The sequence below is a fragment of the Pseudochaenichthys georgianus genome, chromosome 4, assembly GCF_902827115.2.
Source record: "Pseudochaenichthys georgianus chromosome 4, fPseGeo1.2, whole genome shotgun sequence".
NCBI lineage: Eukaryota > Metazoa > Chordata > Actinopteri > Perciformes > Channichthyidae > Pseudochaenichthys > Pseudochaenichthys georgianus.
This window is the reverse complement of record NC_047506.1, coordinates 31,637,780-31,658,290: the sequence shown is the minus strand read 5'-3', so window position 1 is coordinate 31,658,290 and position 20,511 is coordinate 31,637,780. Positions and strand designations below refer to the sequence as shown.

General features: G+C 43.8%; 1 protein-coding gene across 1 annotated transcript in view; it reads left to right on the top strand.

Moving 5' to 3' along the window:
- Window positions 1-20,511, top strand: part of LOC117444953 (adenylate cyclase type 1-like) — a 69,428-nt gene that overhangs the window by 22,041 nt on the left and 26,876 nt on the right. Inside the window, 2 exon segments of the mRNA XM_034080338.1 lie at window positions 567-722; window positions 19,457-19,651. Of these exon segments, the coding sequence (XP_033936229.1) occupies window positions 567-722; window positions 19,457-19,651 (351 nt within the window).

Genomic DNA, 20,511 nt, shown 5'->3' with positions numbered 1-20,511 from the left:
GGTTTTAATTTTGCCATTACATTTTGAAAAAACTTTCACTGTACCTGATTTCTACTTTAGCACCATAGAAAGCGGTTATAGGTTTATCAGGTTTCCTTGAAATAAATCAGCTTTAGCTTTAGTTCAAAGTTAATGCTAACATGTGAGCAATGTTAAATATAGGCTAACATGCTAACATGACAAACAAAACATGATGCCAAACAACTTTCTAACACATGTTAAACTTAAGTAGACTTTACATTCTAAATACTGATTTGCGATAAAATGCTAAACATAATTTGCATACAACACATTACCTTGTTAGATGCCATATAGGCTACCCTATTTACATTATGTAGCTGTTTGCATGTACGTTAGTATGCTAACTGTGGGTACTGTTGTCTGCTGTCACATGCCAATGCTTACTTTATTCCCATAAAAGCTCTAATAAAAAAAATCTGGAAAAGAGCTGGTTTACATAAACATAAATTGGAAGATTGTAGGTCGAAAAAGTTGTTCGTGTTTTATGTACCGCCAACTGTTTCAAATTTGTACTGATCATCTGATTTCTTCTTCCTCATCTCCAGATCTTCCCAGGTCTTATTCTGTCAGACATCAAACCAGCCAAGAGGATGAAGTTCAAGACGGTGTGCTACCTGCTGGTCCAGCTGATGCACTGTAGGAAGATGTTCAAGGCCGAGATCCCCTTCTCCAACGCCATGTCCTGCGATGATGACGACAAGGTATTTAGAGTCTGTATCGCATATAAATCATTATTCTGTAATGTGCATGCACGTGCAGGCCCGGACTGGCCATCGGGAGCACCGGGAGGTTTCCCGATGGCCTGGCCTGCTAAGTGGCCTGCTGGCCTGAGGACTTTTTTTTATGTATGTATTGTGAACGCAACGCTGCGCAAATGTGGGTCTGACTCTGCCTCACAGAGGCTGACTGGCTGTCTCCATGATGTGGCCTGCCCACATGGCCACTTTCATACAGGTCATACTAATGCCCTCGATTGGTCTCTGTGTGTCATTCAAGCTCGGGAGGGTGTGTTAAGTGTGGCATGAGCGAGTGAGATAAAGCGCGCGCACCGGTTACGTGTATTGTTGTTGTTAGCATCTGGTGCTAGCTAGCTGCGCTAACGGATATTATGAGCTGTTTCAACAACAAGGTGGAGGAGAGTCCTCTGCTGTCATACTGAGAGACTGATAACTACAGCTCAGGTGAGTTAAAGGACTCTCTGAGTGTTTAGATAGTTAACTTAGTCTAAGTTCTCAGTGGGTCTCAAACGGTTTGGTCATTTATGCAACACATATTTCCATTTGAGGGGGGAGTGATGAGTAAAATATGCATGAATAATAATTTTAAAAAACGTTAACTAGGTGAAAAAAAGGTAAGATAAGCTTTTAAAACGTGTTGAGAGCTAAAACTAGTCTTTGCTGCTGCCTCAAAGAGGAGCAGGAGGGAGAGGGGGGAGACAGGTGAGGCTGGTTCAGGAGCCCAGACACACTCACAACTATAAATGAACCAAAAACAAATAAACAAGTTTCAGTGTTTTTTCATATTGGATATGGGAAGTTATTGGTTATGGCCATGTTTTTATGATTTTATGATTATTTAAATGTATACAGTTATGTTTTATTTGGGTGTCTCTTTATTTCTCCCTCAAAATGCACCAGATTGATGCATTTAAGTCCAACAATTTAAAAAAAAATCCTACCTGCCCCCGGACCCCCCACCCCCACTTAAAATATGTTCACATAGGTTCCTAAATAGATTTGCACATTTTTTTTAAATAGTAACCCATGTCCATATGTTTATTTTTGGGTAGTAGATTTAGAGGGCTATCACTACGGGCAGCAACGCTGTAAAAGTTGACAAATAAATCCAACAAAATGGCACAAAAAACTGGTAGTGGCCTGGCTGGGTGTATAATTCCTGGCCTGACTTATTGTCCCAGTCCGGCCCTGTGCACGTGTGTACAACTACTGTACAAAGTAGATATGAATATATCTGGGTTATGTAGAAGGAGAAATCCCTTTTAATGGAGCTGTAGTGTTATGTCATATCAAATACAAATTCTTTGTATTTAAAGACATCCCCTAGGACATAAAGAGACTGGGATGAACACTTTTTACCATTATCTGACAATTTATAAATGTAACAATGAATAGATTAATCTATCAAATAATGCACAATTTTGCGTATTCATATGTTTCTCATTCTCTTTGTGACTATATTTGCTTTCCTGCAGCAGTATCAGTGCTGCTGGTTGGTTCCTTGGTGTGATGTTATTTGGTGATTGATGATTGGTGTTATGGCATCACAGGGTCCGCCTGTCAGAAAAAGCCTGCTAGCCTAATCGTCCAACTCTGTGAGCTTGGCCGGGCATTAGTACTTCATGATTCTGATGAGGTTGCCTTATGACTGCTGGTAATCACCCGCAGCCTGGTATCATCTCCTCTAATAGCATTAACTACATTGTTACATGATTATCCAAGTAGCCAAAATCCTAGTATTGTGACACAGCATTTTATAATGCACTTGTGCATTTTATTTGGTTTAATCTTTAAAAATATATAAACTAAATACAGACTTTTCATCATCAGAAAGATGCAATGGAATGTTTGTAATCTGTCCAACCTTTATCTATCTCTTGCCAGTTTGTAGGGAATAGCGTTGTTTAATTGTTGAGAGTTAAATTAAAATAAAGGTTTTGCATATGAAGCAAGACTCTGCAGATGTGCAATGTACAATATGTGGTACAGTTCTATCGGAAAGCTGCTGGAGAAGTGCTTCAATTTCTGCTAGCACCTCCTAAATAATTCTAAAATAAGATAAGATGGACCCTGTAGGGAAATTCATGTGTCATGGCAGCAACAGCAAATACAAAAAAGTAGAAACAAAGAAGAGCTGCTCAGACAGGCTGCCAGTCACAGTGTATTATCAATAGTAATTTGGAATAAAAGGGGCAACTGTTGTGCACAATATCTGCCTCCAAATGCTGCACATGCAAGTTATGCATTTAGCTAGATTGGAGGACTGGTACCTCCCTTTTGGAAGTACTGAATATGTGACTACCTGGAAAAATAGTCTCTTTTTAATTAACTTCTTTACTCCAAAAATCAACTAATGATTTGCAATTCTCTTTTTTTGCCTTATAGTACAAATCAGCTTGATTCAAAACGTGTCAACTGTGACTTTAGAATTCACAAAAGTTCCTGTAGCAAGAAAAACTAGCTTCAGGAAACTTTAATGAAAATCCCCTTCCGACTTTAAGGATTTAAATGAGACTAAATGGCTTGTGAAGATGGATGTAACTGTATAACAAGAACAGTAATTATATAACCATCTTTGTGTCACTTCCAGAGAGGCTGGATGATTAAATGAAAGAGCTGCCTTTTTCATTTCATATTGTTGAAGCAGAAGGTGTACATTTTAAATATACTTCACACTCTAATTATAATTCTGTAACTGTCAAATACCTGTAAGTGAAACAGAGAACTGACCGACAACCACTCTTAAAATAACTACTGGTAATACTTTAACTATAAAAAAAGTACAGCATGTGCTTGTTTTATGACAGATAGTGCCAGTGGCGTAACCGGGCCCAGAGCCGGCCAGGGGCCCAGAGCAGGCCAGGGGCCCAGAGCAGGCCAGCGCAGGCCAGGAGCGCTAACGTTAGCAATGCTATATTATAGCAACCGGTCCATAAAGGCCTACTGGCCCATTCCCCAGAGACAAATATCAAGGAAACAGGTGTAATCCTCTTCTTAGTTCGCTGTACCGTTGTCAGGCTGTGGTGGTTTGAGGCCAGGGCAGGCTGTTGTTGATAGCCTACATGTGGCGCTTCTGAGTGGTAATAACATTCTTTGTGGTATCTTGAAACAGTCTTACATTATGTCCCTGGTGAACAGCACTGACAGTTTTAGGAATAACAAATGTTGTAAGGTGTTGTCTCATAATTGTGTTTATTTTTAACTTTGGCCTTATTTTGTTTATGGCATCAGGCCAGCTTCATAAAAGCATCTCCCCTGGAAGCACCACAAGATTATATCAAACCCAAAAGGCAATTACTGTAAAATGCAAAACATTCACGTAACAGGGGGATCTTCCTGCATTTAATTTTTTGTATATAATTACTGCCTGAAACGTTAGTGTTGTGGCATGGCAGATTAAAAAGGAGAACTTAATTCATATCATCAAATGCTTGTCATCTCTCTTACCTATCATGCAAAATGCACTTTGTGATGTCTTTTATACATAAATATGTGTCCTCAGTGCGTCGGGGAACTCACGCAGCGTCAGAAAATAAAACCCTCTCTCTTTTCCTCCGTACCCAAATCTTTTAAAAACGGGTGTGCAACGAGCGGATACATATTTGCTGCCGATCTGACGTCAAATCGGCAGCGGACCCACAGAAAGTTGCTATCAGAAGCAATGCCTGAAGTGTTTTGGACGTAATCTCGTCTTTGTTTACATTAGCAAGCCTCCCTAAGGCTGCGGCCACACAAGGACGAAAACGGCTAAACGCATAGGATTAACGCAAACGCAAGCGCAAACAAGCTTCCGTCCACACGCAATAGTTATCCGGATAGTGTCTGTCCACACGAGACCGCTCCGTTTAGCTCCAACCGCTGGAGAAGCTGCAGTACATATGCAGGAGCCTGTACGTGGCGCTGTAACTTCCTCCACAAAAGCAGCGAAGAAGCATGGTTGTCATGGTTGCCCTTCTGTTTATTCTCCGCGGTGGGGGCCGAGGGAACCGGGCAGAGTTTTTCGCCAGTCAACGTGTATTAAAGTTTAAATCTTCCGGACAAAATTATAAAAGTGTCGGTCAAAGGTCTTCTTTGTTATTTATTGAGCTTTAAAACAAATGAATAACGACTCTATATAATATAATAATAAAATACACGGAGCCTCTCTTTTTCCTCCCTCTCTTCGGACAGCGTCAGTGTCTGTCTCATGCAGCAGCTCATCCAGTAATCAGTGACCCGGCCGACAGTAAAAATAAACATTTATATACATTATAACTAGTTTAGGTAGTTTGAGAGGTAATTAAAATAGCTAAGGGTGATGATCTGACTTGAAGTGTGTGTTTTGCTGCAGCGGGAGGAGCTGCAGGTGAGCAGAGCTGCGTGTCTCCGTCCTGTCAGATTAGATTTCACTCGCGTTTAGGTCCCTATCGAGAGAAAGATAAATAATCTGAATTCAGGGTGCAGTTTACTTGGGTGAGCAGCAGAGGTGGGGAGAGGCGGGGCTATTGCCTCATCATTATTGCTGGAGATGTTGCACAAACAACTGTAGCATGGTCAATAGCGTCCGGAGCACGATAGCAACTCTGCGATCCGCCATTGTTGTTGTTGTTGTTGGTGGCGAAACACTTCAGCAATGGCGCGGGGTAAGCGGAGGTGAGCAGAAGAGGTGGGGAGAGGCGGGGCTATTGCGCAATCACTATCAGTGATCTGAAAATGTTCGGATAGGGCGTACACACGGAGCCGTTTGACCCCCCAAAGAGTTGCGTATGCCTTTCTATCCACCTTGGGACCCGTTAGTGCCGTATTCGGTCGTCCTCGTGTGGCCGAACGGTCTATATGACACTAAACAGTAACGCAAACGACCAAATTCGTCCTCGTGTGGCCGCAGCCTAACACTCAGAGCTAACCTGTACTGTAGAGCACATGTTTAAAAAGCAGGAAATAAAAAAAGGAACTCACCTTGTGATAAACCCGCAAGAGAAAAAGCATTTTAGATACTGTTTCAGAAATAATCTTTGATGTGGTTTAGAACAGGATGGCGTTTTATCACAGCAGAATTTAACTTTATCTCCGGTAGAATTCTAATCAGGCATTAGCTCCGCCTCCTCTTTTATTTTTTTCAAGCTAAGGACCCAAAATCCGCGTTTCTCTAACAGGGCTGCAAAAGTGGGGTATGAGCAGTATGAGGCATGGCTACAATGGGAGATTTGTTTGGTATTTTAATCAAAACACTTCACAGACATGTTTTGTATAGGTATGGCCCTACAATATATTTTTCCAATATAGCATAATAGGTCCACTTTAAACAGGTAAACATGTCTGCTTGTTTACAACAACAAAACAAAAAAAATTCTGATAAGTGTGAGCTTAGTTGTAGTTTTAAATGAATGCTTAGCCTTTGTAAACACACAACATTGCTGTAGCTTGTTACCACGTTTGATTAACAGTTAAGGTTGTCTAAAATGATAATGTTACTTTTTTTCAATTAGCTACTTCACTATTTGATATCATACATAATAACATGCTAACAAATCTGGGCTAACATGCCAACACGGTCTCACGGCATTTCGTGTTATAGTTACGAAATGAATCTATTGATTCGTGTTCACCAACACGATTTTTCGTGTCACACAGAACGATTTTAAAAGCAATGTCAATAATAATAAATTAGAAGAAAAAAGAGATTTGAAAAAAATACAGATTTCAGTATTCTGAGGCTCTGAGCCCCATTTATTTTCCTCACCCCCCAAGAACTACACATGCTGGCTATTGTGTTTCGCAAAATGTTCTATGGGACGTCTCTACTGAACGTTTTCGTTTTTCCCACAATTAGAAGTTGCCAGTATTAAACACATTGGTGTTATCATTTAATGTAAAACATATAATTAATAAATGGGTGAAAATCGCTTGTGTCCATTATGCGTAGCATTGATATATACCCACATGACAGCTCATTGTTACTTTGTAATTCTACTCCACTACAATTCAGAGGTTAACCTGGTATTTTTACTCCACTATACTTATTTGAGTTACTTTGCAGATTCTGATTAATGATGTGAACTATAAACAACCCTCAAATCAGACTTTAGTTACACCTGAGTAAAATTCAGGTAAGGTGATTGTCAAGTGCCAACAATCGATAACACTATACTGGTCGAAGGCAAGCGGTCATTAATTTTGTTTCTAAGAGTAACAATTTTATCGTTAAAAAAGCACATAAAATCATTACTACTGAGTGCTAAGGGAATAGAAGGCTCAATCGAGCTGTGGCTCTCTGTCAGCCTGGCTACAGTGCTGAAAAGAAATCTTGCATTATTCTTATTCTCATCTATTAATGAAGAGTAGTAGGCTGCTCTCGCTTTACGCAGTGCTTTCTTATATTCATTGAGAGTAATATGCCAAATTAAACGAGATTCTTCAAGTTTAGTGGAACGCCATATCCTTTCAAGTTGTCTAGACTTTTGCTTTATTTTGCGGGTTTCGGCATTATGCCATGGAGCTAATCTATGTTGTTTTATTTTCTTCTTTTTCAAAGGAGCAACAGAGTCTAATTTTATTCGCAGCGCATCTATAGCACTATCAACAACATGATCAATTTGGGGTGGTGTACATTTTGTATAAGTTTCCTCCCCTACATGCAGACATGCTATCGAGTTAAGTATTGGTTGAATCTCTTCCTTAAATGTGGCTATAGCACTAACAGATAGGTTTCTGCTGCAAGAGCTTTTGACTAATGCTTTGTAGTCTAGTAACAGTACTTCAAAAGTTACTAAGAAATGGTCGGATAAAGCAGGATTATGCGGTTCGACTAATAGTTGCTCAATTTCAATACCATAAGTCAGAACAAGGTCGAGAGTGTGATTATAACTGTCACAATCGAGCTGAGGACCAAAGTGCAGAACACGGGAAACCAGGGATAGTCGGTAATCAGCTTTATTGATGGCAATAGGCTGGTAGGAGACAAAACGGCAGATAGTAGGCAAAGGGCTGGTCGGGGACAGGCGAGGGTTCCAGGAGAAAGCAGGACGGGAGTCGCAGGTACAGCACGGGTCAGGGAGCAGGCGAGGCAGGCTGGTCAGGGACAGGCAGGGTCGAAACCGGGAGAGCAATCTGAAGGGTAATGCGGGAAAGACTGGCATGCTGCAAAGTACGATCTGGCACTGAGGTGAAAGTGAAGTGGGCCTAAATACTAATGGAGCTGATGGGTGCAACAGAGTGAGAGAGAGACAGGGTGTGACTACCAGGTGACTAAGGAAAGTTAATGCAGAAAATAGGTGAGTGAGAAAGCAAACTGTGACAGAACCCCCCCCTTAATGGACGGCTCCTGACGTCTAAGAAAATGTCTAGGAGAAAAAGAGAAAAAAAAAAGAAAAACTATATATATATATATATATATATATATCTAAGAAGAATAGACAAAAACCCTACAGACAAAGGGTGGAAGGTGGAGGTATGGGGAAAGGCTAATACTCATCTGAGAATGCTCTCTCGGTTTCTCCCTCCTGGAAATCCTCGTCCTCCTCGACTGATGACGCTTCCCCCTCCCCCTCGACGAAGCCTCTGGTCTGTAGCGGACGAATGCCCCCTGGCTTAACGCCTGGTTGAGCGTGGGTCCTAGAAGGCTGCTCCGGGTAACGCAGGTGGAAGTCTCGGATGAGTTGAGGGTTGAGGATATGGCGAGCAGGAATCCACTGCCTTTCCTCGGGACCATAGCCCTCTCAGTCCACCAAATATTGAACTCCTCTTCCTCTGCGACGGGAACGGAGTAGACGACGAAGGGTGTAGGTAGGGCCCCCATCGATCATCCTAGGGGGTGGTGGTGGAGGGGCGGCGGGAATCATAGGACTCTCCCGGACCGGTTTAATCCTGGAAACGTGGAAGGTGGGATGGATCTTCATGTTCTGGGGCAAACTCAGTCGAACTGCTGCGGGGTTAATGACCTTGACAATCTCGAAGGGTCCAATAAACCTGGGTGCTAACTTTTTAGACTCCACCCGAAGGGGAATGTTCTGAGTGGAAAGCCACACACTCTGGCCTACCTGGTACACAGGTGCCTTGGTGCGTCGGCGGTCCGCTGATGTGGCGTACCGGTTAGCAGACTGAAGCAGAGTTGTTCGAGCCTGCCTCCAAGTCCTCCGACAACGTCTGATGAAAGCCTGGACAGACGGGCAGGTAACCTCCTTCTCCAATGCAGAGAACAATGGGGGTTGAAAACCGTATGCACACTGAAAAGGGGAAAGACCAGTAGCGGAACTGATGAGGGTGTTGTGGGCATACTCCACCCACAGGAGTTGTTTTGACCAGGTTGTGGGATGATCGGAAGCCATGCAGCGGAGAGTGGTCTCCATCTCCTGATTCTTCCGTTCGGTCTGGCCATTGGCCTGTGGGTGGAACCCGGAGGTGAGACTGACCGTCGCCCCGATCAGTTCACAAAACTCCCTCCAAAACACAGAGGTGAACTGGGGCCCCCGGTCAGAAACCACATCAGTCGCCAGTCCGTGAATGCGAAAAACGTGGATAAGAATCAGTTCTGCCGTCTCCTTAGCTGACGGGATCTTAGGCAGGGGTACGAAATGAGCCATCTTACTAAACCGATCTACCACCGTCAAGATGGCAGTATGTCCGTGGGACGGTGGTAGACCAGTCACAAAGTCCAATGAAATATGTGACCAAGGGCGACGTGGGACCGGTAATGGATGAAGGAGTCCCGCTGGCGCTTGATGAGATGGTTTGTGCCGATTGCACACAGGACAGGCGTTCACAAACTCCCGAGTGTCAGCCTCCAGCGTGGCCCACCAGAACCGTTCTAGAACCCTCCCCTTGGTACGTTGAATTCCAGGGTGGCAGGAAAGTCTGGATCTGTGAGCCCACTGAAGCACCTCAGCCCTCAAAACCTGAGGCACAAACAAACGGTTGAGAGGACAAGAACTCGGACCGGGTTGGTCCACCAAAGCGGTCTTAACCCTCTCCTCAATCTCCCAAGTGAGGACGCCGATCACCCGAGGAGCAGGGAGAATAGTGTCCGGAATACCCCAGTTGTCTCCCCCCCTCTCGAACTGCCGGGACAAAGCGTCGGCCTTAACGTTGCGGGAGCCCGGGCGGTAGGAGAGGAAAAAATTAAACCGGGTAAAAAATAACGACCACCTGGCTTGTCGGGGATTCAGTCTTTGGGCCGACCTGATGTATTCCAGGTTCTTATGGTCGGTCCAAACCTGAAATGGTTGTTCTGTCCCCTCAAGCCAGTGTCGCCACTCCTCCAACGCCAACTTGACTGCTAGAAGCTCCCGATTCCCCACGTCATAGTTCCTCTCCGCCGGACTCAATCTCCTCGAAAAGAAAGCACAGGGATGGAGCCTCTGGTTCTCCCCAGAACGTTGCGACAGGATGGCCCCCACCCCAACGTCAGAAGCATCCACCTCCACCACCAACTGACCAGCAGGATCTGGTACCTGCAGGATAGGAGCCGATGTAAACCGGCCCTTGAGGTCCTGAAAAGCCTCCTCGGCTGCAGGGGACCATCGGAACGTCACCTTGGACGAGGTCAGGGCGGTGAGCGGGGCGGCCACGGTGCTGTAGCCACGGATGAACCGTCTGTAAAAGTTGGCGAATCCCAGGAAACGCTGCAGCTCCTTCCGGGAATCAGAGACCCGCCATGAAGTAACCGCAGAAACCTTAGAAGGATCCATCTCCACACTTCCTTGACCCACGATGTAGCCGAGAAAGGCGACCGAGGAAGTGTGAAACTCGCACTTCTCCGTCTTGACGAACAGCGAGTTCTCCAGAAGTCTCTGGAGGACCGTCTGGACATGATGGACGTGTTCCTTGAGGTTCCTTGAAAAGATCAAAATGTCATCCAGATAAACAAAAACATAACGATCCAACATGTCCCGGAGTACGTCGTTCACCAATGCTTGGAAAACTGCAGGGGCATTGGTAAGTCCAAATGGCATCACCAGGTACTCGTAATGTCCTGAAGAGGTGTTGAAGGCGGTCTTCCATTCGTCCCCCTCACGGATTCGTACCAGGTGATACGCGTTTCGTAGATCCAGCTTAGTGAAGATTGTAGCCCCCTGTAGTAACTCGAATGCTGACGAGATGAGTGGCAAGGGATAACGATTCTTCACCGTGATGTCGTTCAGGCCCTGATAGTCAATGCAGGGTCTCAGGGTCTTGTCCTTCTTCGCCACAAAAAAAAAACCTGCTCCTGCGGGTGATGTGGAAGGACGAATAATTCCTGCAGCCAGAGAATCATTGATGTAAGTCTCCATGGACTTCCTCTCTGGTGCCGAAAGCGAGTACAACCGGGCCTTGGGTGGATCTGCTCCTGGATGTAGCTCAATGGCGCAGTCATAGGGCCGATGAGGTGGGAGAGATGTCGCCTTAGCCTTGCTAAAAACCTCCTTAAAGTCCAAATATTCTGCCGGAACCCCAGTAACATCCGGAACCAGGTTCATATCCACAGATAGTTGAGGTGCGGAAGCCTGCTTGAGGCAAACCTGATGACAGGAGGAACTCCAACCTAAGATAGACCCAGTTGCCCAGTCAATGTTTGGGTTGTGGCGGCGGAGCCACGGATAGCCCAAAATCAGAGGGATTTGGGGGGACCGTAGCACATGAAACTGGATTGTCTCATGGTGGTTCCCCGACATGAGCATATGTACCGGCGTCGTCTGGTGTGTCACTGTTCCCAGTAGGTGACCATCCAAAGCATTAGCCGGTACCGGCTGGAGCAACCGAACCTGTTGGATGCCCAGCTGTAGTGCGAGCTCCTCGTCAATGATGCTGACATCTGATCCGGAGTCGATAAAAACAGCCAGAGCCTGAGATTTGCCTGTCAGGAGGAGTTGAGCATGGCACAAGGGTCTTAGATTGGGGATCAGCTCAGAGGTTTGGCCCACCAGTATACTCCCCATTACTGATGAGCTCTGCCTTTTACCAGACAACGGGAAACCATATGTCCAGCCTGACCACAGTAAAGGCAAAGATTACCTCTTCGACGTAACTCCCTCTCCTCAGAGGTAAGACTGGTACGACCCACTTGCATGGGCTCGGCCTCCCCGTACCGTGAGTCAGAGTAGGAATGGGAATTCTCCGCCGAAACCGGAAGTCGAAATCTCCCAGAAACCGGAAGTTGTTGTCGCGAGCAGCGGCCCGCCGCTCGCGTCTGTTGCTCTCCTCTCCGGGTCTGGATTCGTCTGTCAATCCGAGAGGTGAGCTCAATCAACCCATCCAAGGAAGCAGGGAGATCATAGGAAACCAGCTCATCTCTCATATAATCCGCTAATCCTCTCAGAAATGCGTCACACTGCGCCGGCTCATTCCAGCTGCTGCGGCGGCTGCTGGTGCGGAAGTCAAGAGCGTAATCCACCACCGTGCCGGAACCCTGGCTCAAACTCAGCAGACCCCCGGCAGCGTCGGGACCCAGACGAACGGAACCGAACACCTTCCGCATCTCCGCGGAAAATGCAGCAAAAGAGGCGCAGGCTGACGTCTGCTGCTCCCACTCTGCAGTTCCCCATAACCGGGCTCTTCCCGTCAGATGATTAACGGTGAAAGCTACACGAGCCGCCTCGGAGGCGAAGGTGTGGGGCTGCAGTGAAAACAATATGGAACAGTTTGTGAGAAAAGGACTGCATCCCTCCGGCTCACCAGCGTAGCGTTCCGGCGTTCCCACACGAGGCTCCGGAGCGTATCCCGTCGGGCCCGGGGCTGGAGCGGGCATCGGAGCTGCGGGCGGAGGGGCGGTAGCAACCATGGTAGCAGTTAGCTGTTGTACCGTGGCGCCCATCTGTTGCATCTGGGAGGTAAGGTAATCCAGCATTTGTCCCTGGGTTGAGGTTGTCTGGTGGGTCTCGGTAGCTAAGGTAGCTATCGTGACCTCCTGTCTTTGGATGGCATCCTCAACCCTTTCAAAGCGGTCTCTAGGAGACCCGGTGTTTGCTTTGTCCATTTCTGGCCAGATCGTTCTGTCACAATCGAGCTGAGGACCAAAGTGCAGAACACGGGAAACCAGGGATAGTCGGTAATCAGCTTTATTGATGGCAATAGGCTGGTAGGAGACAAAACGGCAGATAGTAGGCAAAGGGCTGGTCGGGGACAGGCGAGGGTTCCAGGAGAAAGCAGGACGGGAGTCGCAGGTACAGCACGGGTCAGGGAGCAGGCGAGGCAGGCTGGTCAGGGACAGGCAGGGTCGAAACCGGGAGAGCAATCTGAAGGGTAATGCGGGAAAGACTGGCATGCTGCAAAGTACGATCTGGCACTGAGGTGAAAGTGAAGTGGGCCTAAATACTAATGGAGCTGATGGGTGCAACAGAGTGAGAGAGAGACAGGGTGTGACTACCAGGTGACTAAGGAAAGTTAATGCAGAAAATAGGTGAGTGAGAAAGCAAACTGTGACAATAACAGTGGGTTGGTTTATTTACACTCTGACAGAAACCAACAGAATCTAATATAGAGTTAAATGCAACAGTAAGGCTATTTTTATCATCGTCAACATGAATATTAAAGTCACCTACGATAATTACTTTGTCTGTTTTAAGAACCAAAGTTGATAAAAACTCAGAGAATTCTGATAAGAATTCTGAATAAGGACCTGGTGCACGATACACTGTAACAAATAAGATTGGCTGCAAAGTTTTCCAGGTCGGATGCGTAAGACTAAAAACGAGGCTTTCAAAAGAGGTATAATTACATTTTGGTTTAGTATTGATAAGTAAACTTGAGTCAAAGATTGCTGCAACTCCACCTCCTCGGCCCGTGCCTCGAGCAATATGAGTGTTGACATGGCTGGGTGGAGTGGCCTCATTTATGCTGACATATTCTTCATGTCTCAACCAAGTTTCAGTGAGACAGCATATATCAATATTATAATCTGATATTAAATCATTTACCAATATTGCTTTAGATGCTAGAGATCTTATGTTTAAGAGACCACATTTAATCTTCCTGTTTTGTTGCACTGTAGTAGTTGTTACATTTACTTTTATTAGGTTATTATGTATGACACCTCTATTAGGTTTTACCTTAAATTGTCCTTGGGCAGACACACACACCGCTAATATTGGGTATTTTATTGGGTTCGGGATTCCTATGGGTGACTGCCTAGGAGAGAGCGCAGAGAAGCGTGTAAGACTGCGACTCTGCCTCCTGGTCTCAACTCCAGTTTGTCATGGATTACGTCAGGAGAGATATTTGATAGTTGGTGCTTGAGAAGACTAAACATTTATCTGCAATTGACATGAATGGAAACGAGTAATAAAGTATATTCATTACTAGTTATTCTCTACTAATAGTTAATTAAAGACTCTATATTATGGCTATTTTGCACATCCCTTTCAAGATTTTCAAAGGTTTATTGACATATCATATACAAAACTACGGTGTAGTTATGCAATGAATGAAACACTTGGGTCACAGGTTCCTCAACAGTGCATTACAAGACATCTATCAATATGTGTGTACCACCACCATTAAACATATTCATATTCTGCACATTTCTTATTCTATCTACATACATAAGAGTATAATTCATATGTATAATATCAGTTGAAATAAGTGCTTCAACATAGTTAACATTGCAGGAAAGCAATATATTAGACGTTACGTACTTTGTCAGGCTTAATATTTATCTGTAGATACCCCCAAAGTTTTTTCTTATTTAAAAGAAGACCTTCATCTGTTATTTAATGTTTAAATAAAGATTAATTCGTTTTTCTGTTTTGCACCTCCTCCTATTAATATCTTTGTACATCCTGCACTAAACTGTTTAATTGTAGAGATGACTTATAGTATCTTCTTGATTTTTTTATATTCTATATTTCTATCACAGACCTTCTACTCTCCCCCTATGAAAGTATGTACTCTTAATATTTTTTTAATCAAATATAACACATAAAAACAATAGTTCAATAACGTGCTTTAACCACTAGGCAGTGCACACAAGGTACACACAGCCATAATAACTTTGTAGTATTAGTGTAGGACACTTATGTATGTACAACATCTGAAGATGTGTAGTTTTATTCATGCTTTCACATAATTTTACAGCATATTGCTATACTATTTCAGACTCAGTATTTACATTTCTTACATTCAAAGAAAATCAGTAATATCTTTAAAAACTACAAGTCCTTTTATATCAGCTGTGCACCGTTATGGTGTAAATATAACCTATCTATGAATTAGATCAAATGTAAAAGTCAGCCGAATTAGTGTTGATACTGCATTAGTGTGAAGAGAAATTGAAGATGTTGTTTAATTGTTGATATATTTATGATCCACGTCAAGTATTCAGTTTCGGCGGCATTTCTTCAGTTTTTCCAAGGGTCTTCTCATCAGGGCTCTATAAATAGAGAACTACGGCAGATATGTAATATGTAATGCAGCCAAACCGTGTATTACAATGCCGTTATTTCAGTGGTTCTCAAACTTTTTCTGTCATTCCCCACTTTGAACAGGTGGGCCTTTTCAAGCCCCACCTATTTCTCGCCGCTCCAATAAAATGGTAGGCCAAGCTTTAAATGGTCAAATGTATTGTTCTATAACAGGGGTCTCCAACCTTTTTTAGGATGAGAGCTACTTTCAAAAAAATTAAACAAGTTGTGAGCTACTATTACTCCTCCTTTTCAGTTTTTTTGCAGTGTATATATTTAGCACATTTTAACATTATTATATGCTTACCTTTAACCTTTGTGTGCTGTTTGGGTCTGTGGGACCCGTGTGCAGTGAAAAGAAAATGTATGATTTTTTTTTAAATGTTGAAGTTAAATGCATCAATCTGGTGCATTCATGAATGTATGGATACATCTCTCAATACTCTATGAAAGGGAGCTGTATACTTTTCAATAATCCAAACATCTTTAGAATATGATCACAACCAATAACAAATCATTTAAACTTGTGTATTCTTATCATGTTACCTAGTTAGCATTCTTTCTTTTTATTTATGCATATTTTACTAATCACTCCCCTTTTAAACTGTTAACTGTCCTATAGTACACATTGGAATGATTTCTTACTTTATTTTGTACAACTAGGCTATATTAAATAGATAAAGGTGTGTTTTCTCTCTCTCTCGCTCACAGAGGCTGTGTGCTCCTCCGTGGCGATGATGGCTTGCGTTAAAAGATAATAATAAACATAGGCCTATTTGTAAAATGGGGGGACACAAACGGGATTTCACGGTTAAACTCCTTATGAAGTGGTGAGGTGCCGCTCCACATTGCTTTTCTTCCTGACTGCAACGCTGTTGTGTGTGTGTGTGTGTGTGTGTGTGTGTGTGTGTGTGTGTGTGTGTGTGTGTGTGTGTGTGTGTGTGTGTGTGTGTGTGTGTGTGTGTGTGTGTGTGTGTGTGTGTGTGTGTGTGTGTGTGTGTGTGTGTGTGTGTGTGTGTGTGTGTGTGTGTGTGTGAGAGAGCGTTTCACATGTGTGCATGAGAGATTTGTACATATGTCTGCAAATGACTTTGATTTCAGTTGTGTGTGTGTGTGAGCAGGCTCGGATTGGCCATAAGGAGATTCGGGACTTTTCCCGTTGGGCCGCTGCCGTTGGTGGGCCGCTGGCTCTAGATGGGCCGTGGACTTTCACAGCGCCGCTGCGCCGGTACCGCATCCGCCGCCGCAAACACCCGCCGTTGCGAGGCTCTGGCGGCTCCGGCAGGTCCGGTGCAGCGGTGCTGTGAAAGCCCACCGCCGTTGCGAGTCTCCGGCTGCAATAATCCACTACCGCCCGCGAGGACCCAGGTTCGATTCTGGCCTGAGGTCCAAAACATATATTTTTTTTAAATACAAAAAATAATCTCTCGTTCATCGCGTCCATTCGCGACCCACCTATCACATCTCTGCGCCCCACTAGTGGGGCGCGCCCCACACTTTGAGAAACGCTGCGTTATTTGATGACTTTCAAAGAGAAAAGCAATAGCACTCGGAATTAAGTATTATTTTATTCTTTTAAAATGTTTTCCGGATTTCATATAATATAAACACATCATCATGTATACTTTGCATTACTTAATACCATTTTTCAAATATTTATTTTTTAACATTTTGGACAAAATAGCCAATTGTACATCGAGGTGCCCAGATGTCCCTAGTGCCCACCTATCCGATTTGAACATGCTGATGTACAATGTGATGTAGTAGCCTAATGCAGGTGTAAGACCATTGTGTTTGTATTGTGTTATAGGTATGCATAGTTTTCTATGCATTTTGAGGGTTTTGGGGGGTTTGACCCCCAAAAACATTTTCGAACCCTAGGGGCTGGCTCCCCCAAAATAATTAAATAACATAACCCTAACCTAACCCTAACCTAACCCTAAAACCGAAATAAAGTAACAAAAAAAAGTAACTAAATCCGCCAGAAACCCGAAAATCTTCGCGCACACGCACGCGGGGGACACATGCATATGTCCTGTTTATCCATTTCTGGAAGTTGGCAACCCTAATTGTACCATGAACTTGTATAGACCTGTAACAGTCAACTGCATGAGGAGTTGGAAAGGTAGTTCAGAAAATCAGTAATATCTTTAAAAACTACAAAAAAGTCCCTTTCTATCAGCTGTGCACCGTTATGGTGTAAATACAGACTATCTACTAATTGGATCAAATATAAAAGTCAGCCGAATTAGTGTTGATACTGCAAGGAGACATATTGTGTGAAAAGAAATGGAAGATGTTGTTTAATTGTTGATATAGTTATGGTCCACGTCACGTATTCAGTTTTGGCGGCATCTCTTCCAGTTTGTCAAAAGGTCTTCTGATCAGGGCTCTATAAATAAATATCTACAGCAGATATGTAATATTTAATGCAGCCGAACTGTGTATTACAGGGGTGCCCAACCTTTTTTGAACCGAGAGCTACTTTTAAAGTTGCCAGTCTGCCGAGATCTACCAGTCCAAATAGAGAGGCGTAGCCATTACTGACAGCCTACTACCAGGTAAATACACACTTCTACTTGTATAAAACTGACCTTTGTACGATTAATACCTCATAAAATACTGCAGATCCTTTATCTTACCTCTTTCTAATCTACACACATACAAGTATTTAACTGAAGTTACACAACAGTGTTGTTGATACAGAGTTGGAGTTTATTCAAACGTCACATACTACAGTGGGTAATGTTTTCAAGAAACATTGAACAGTGCTGCCACATATGACACAGGAAAAAAATAAAAGACTCTGAACCTTTTCTTTGCCATTATATAAAATTAGTGTTGCTACAAAAGTATAAATTAGGCTTACTAATAAGACAACTCAGATCTGAAGCTACACAGGAATCTGCTGCCAAAGTGCAATAAAAAAAGACAAAATTAATAGAATCAAACCCTTTTTTTGTTGCATTTTAGTAGAGTATACAAATAAATGCCTTTAAAATAGGATGCAAGCAACACTAGTTTCTTAACCTGAATTGATAATAGACTATAATCAATTTAAACAGAACAGATCTGAATGTTTGCATTCTTATACCATTGGGTACAATAATTATAATGAATAAGTTCAAACAAACTAAAACTTACAGCTGATTAATAACGGTATCTAACTTAAGTTTTTATTATATCAAAAACCTGTTGAAATGATACTGTTATTTTTACTGTCCCCAAAAGCGCGTCGGCAGCCTCCAGGAAAGCTTCTTTCACAACTTCGCCGTCTTTGAAAGACTTCATGTGTTTCGCAAGAACATGACTGACACAATGAGATGCTATGGTAGCAGCCTTGCTCTTGTTGTTGGGCCTGGTGAAAATGGACTGCTGTGCATTTAGCTGTCCTCTCAGGCCCCTCCCCTTTTGGGAGCATAGGGCAGAATTAGGAGGGAATTCCGTCTCGTAGCGTTTGTGCACTGTTTTGAAATGCCGCTCCTAAATTACCCTTCTTTGATAAAGCCACGCTCACATTGCAGATGAGACAGATGGACTTTGAATTGGAATAGATACAAAAATAATCATCCTCCCACTCGGAGTGAAAATTATATATGTTAGGCTTTTTTGCTTCTGCCATAATTGCGGTCTTGTTTTGTGTGTGCGGACTTGACACGGACAACGTCAGCGAAATACTGCCCAATGCCCACCAGCCACGCCCCGACACATGGGGTCACGTCGGCCAATCACAAAGCTTTGATGCGTTCAAGTGCATTATTCTGGACAGGAAGATTATGTTTCAGGACATTAACGATACAACAGAATGTTGTTGTTCTATTTTTAGACACATCTCGCGATCGACTGGGAATCTCCCCAGGAGGTACACCAGGGGTGCACCAGGGGTGTATTACACCAGGGGTGCCCAACCAGTCGACTGGTTGGGCACTCCTTGATTTGGCCACTTTTATAACTGACTTTTTTTTTTTTATGTTTACGCATTGTTAGTCAATTTGTATTTTAGCCAATGCTTGTAGCCTTCGTTGTGTTATTTTACAACCATTAACTTGAACTTACTTTAGCCAACAGTTTAGTTCAGAATCCTCAAAAGCTTAAGTGGTAAAGCCAAACAAATCAACCCGACTGAGGATGATGATTTGTTAGGTTAGCTGTCCAAATTACATCACACAATTTAGTGTGTGATGCTTTTCATCTGTTTTCCACTGATGTTTGTGAATGTTACAGTGGTGAAATGCGGACTTCACAAACTCTGCATTGGTATTCCTCACAACACCAGCCAACTGTCGCACATCAGCCAGGCCTTGCCTCTGCAGAGACTGATTGTGTTGTCTTCTTGTTGCCTGACAGCGGAGAGCCCTGCGGACTGCTCCAGATAAACTGAGAAATCGGACTTCTTCCTCAGCCGCCGCCGTGCAGCACTCCCCAGGAACACGAGTCAACCGCTACATCGGGCGGCTCATCGAGGCGCGGCAGAGCGAGTCCGAGACAACAGACCTCAACTACATCACCCTGTTCTACAGGAGCAGAGACAGGGAGCGTAGGGTGAGGAATCACTCACTGAACATCTGCAATGAAACTTGGATTATTTTTACAAATGCATACTTTCCTCATCACACAACATCATGCCTCGTGACTGCAGCCCCCCGCCCGATCTTATTCTCAGTCTCTAATTTCTCCCCTTTCTCCGTCTCTCCCACGCCTCAGCCTGTGTGTGTGTGTGTGTGTGTGTGTGTGTGTGTGTGTGTGTGTGTGTGTGTGTGTGTGTGTGTGTGTGTGTGTGTGTGTGTGTGTGTGTGTGTGTGTGTGTGTGTGTGTGTGTGTGTGTGTGTGTGTGTGTGTGTGTGTGTGTTTGTGTGTGTGTGGAATCCACCCACCCTCTCAGGAGGGGGTTCAGATAATGATTTGGGAACGTCTGAGCGGCACACATGATATCTTTCTCCTGTGTCTGCGTGGGTAGAGTCATAAAGGAAACACAGAACAGGGATGGGTTTGTGTGTGTGTGTGTGTGTGTGTGTGTGTGTGTGTGTGTGTGTGTGTGTGTGTGTGTGTGTGTGTGTGTGTGTGTGTGTGTGTGTGTGTGTGTGTGTGTGTGTGTGTGTGTGTGTGTGTGTGTGTGTGTGTGTGTGTGTGTGTGTGTGTGTGTGTGTGTGTGTGTGTGTGTGTGTGATCTTTATATTAGAACTGGTAGCAGAGATACAAAAACTTGACTTCCTTCCATTTTCACCCTGATTGGTGCTGCGTTAATTATCATGCTATATTTGCATTTAGTAATTGTCTTGAAGGTTGGAGTATTTGCTGCTAAGATTAGATTAGATGTATTGTCCCGAGGGGGAAATTCATTTTCACAGAACTGTACATGTACACAATATACATACAATATATAAACAACAACAATAAAATAG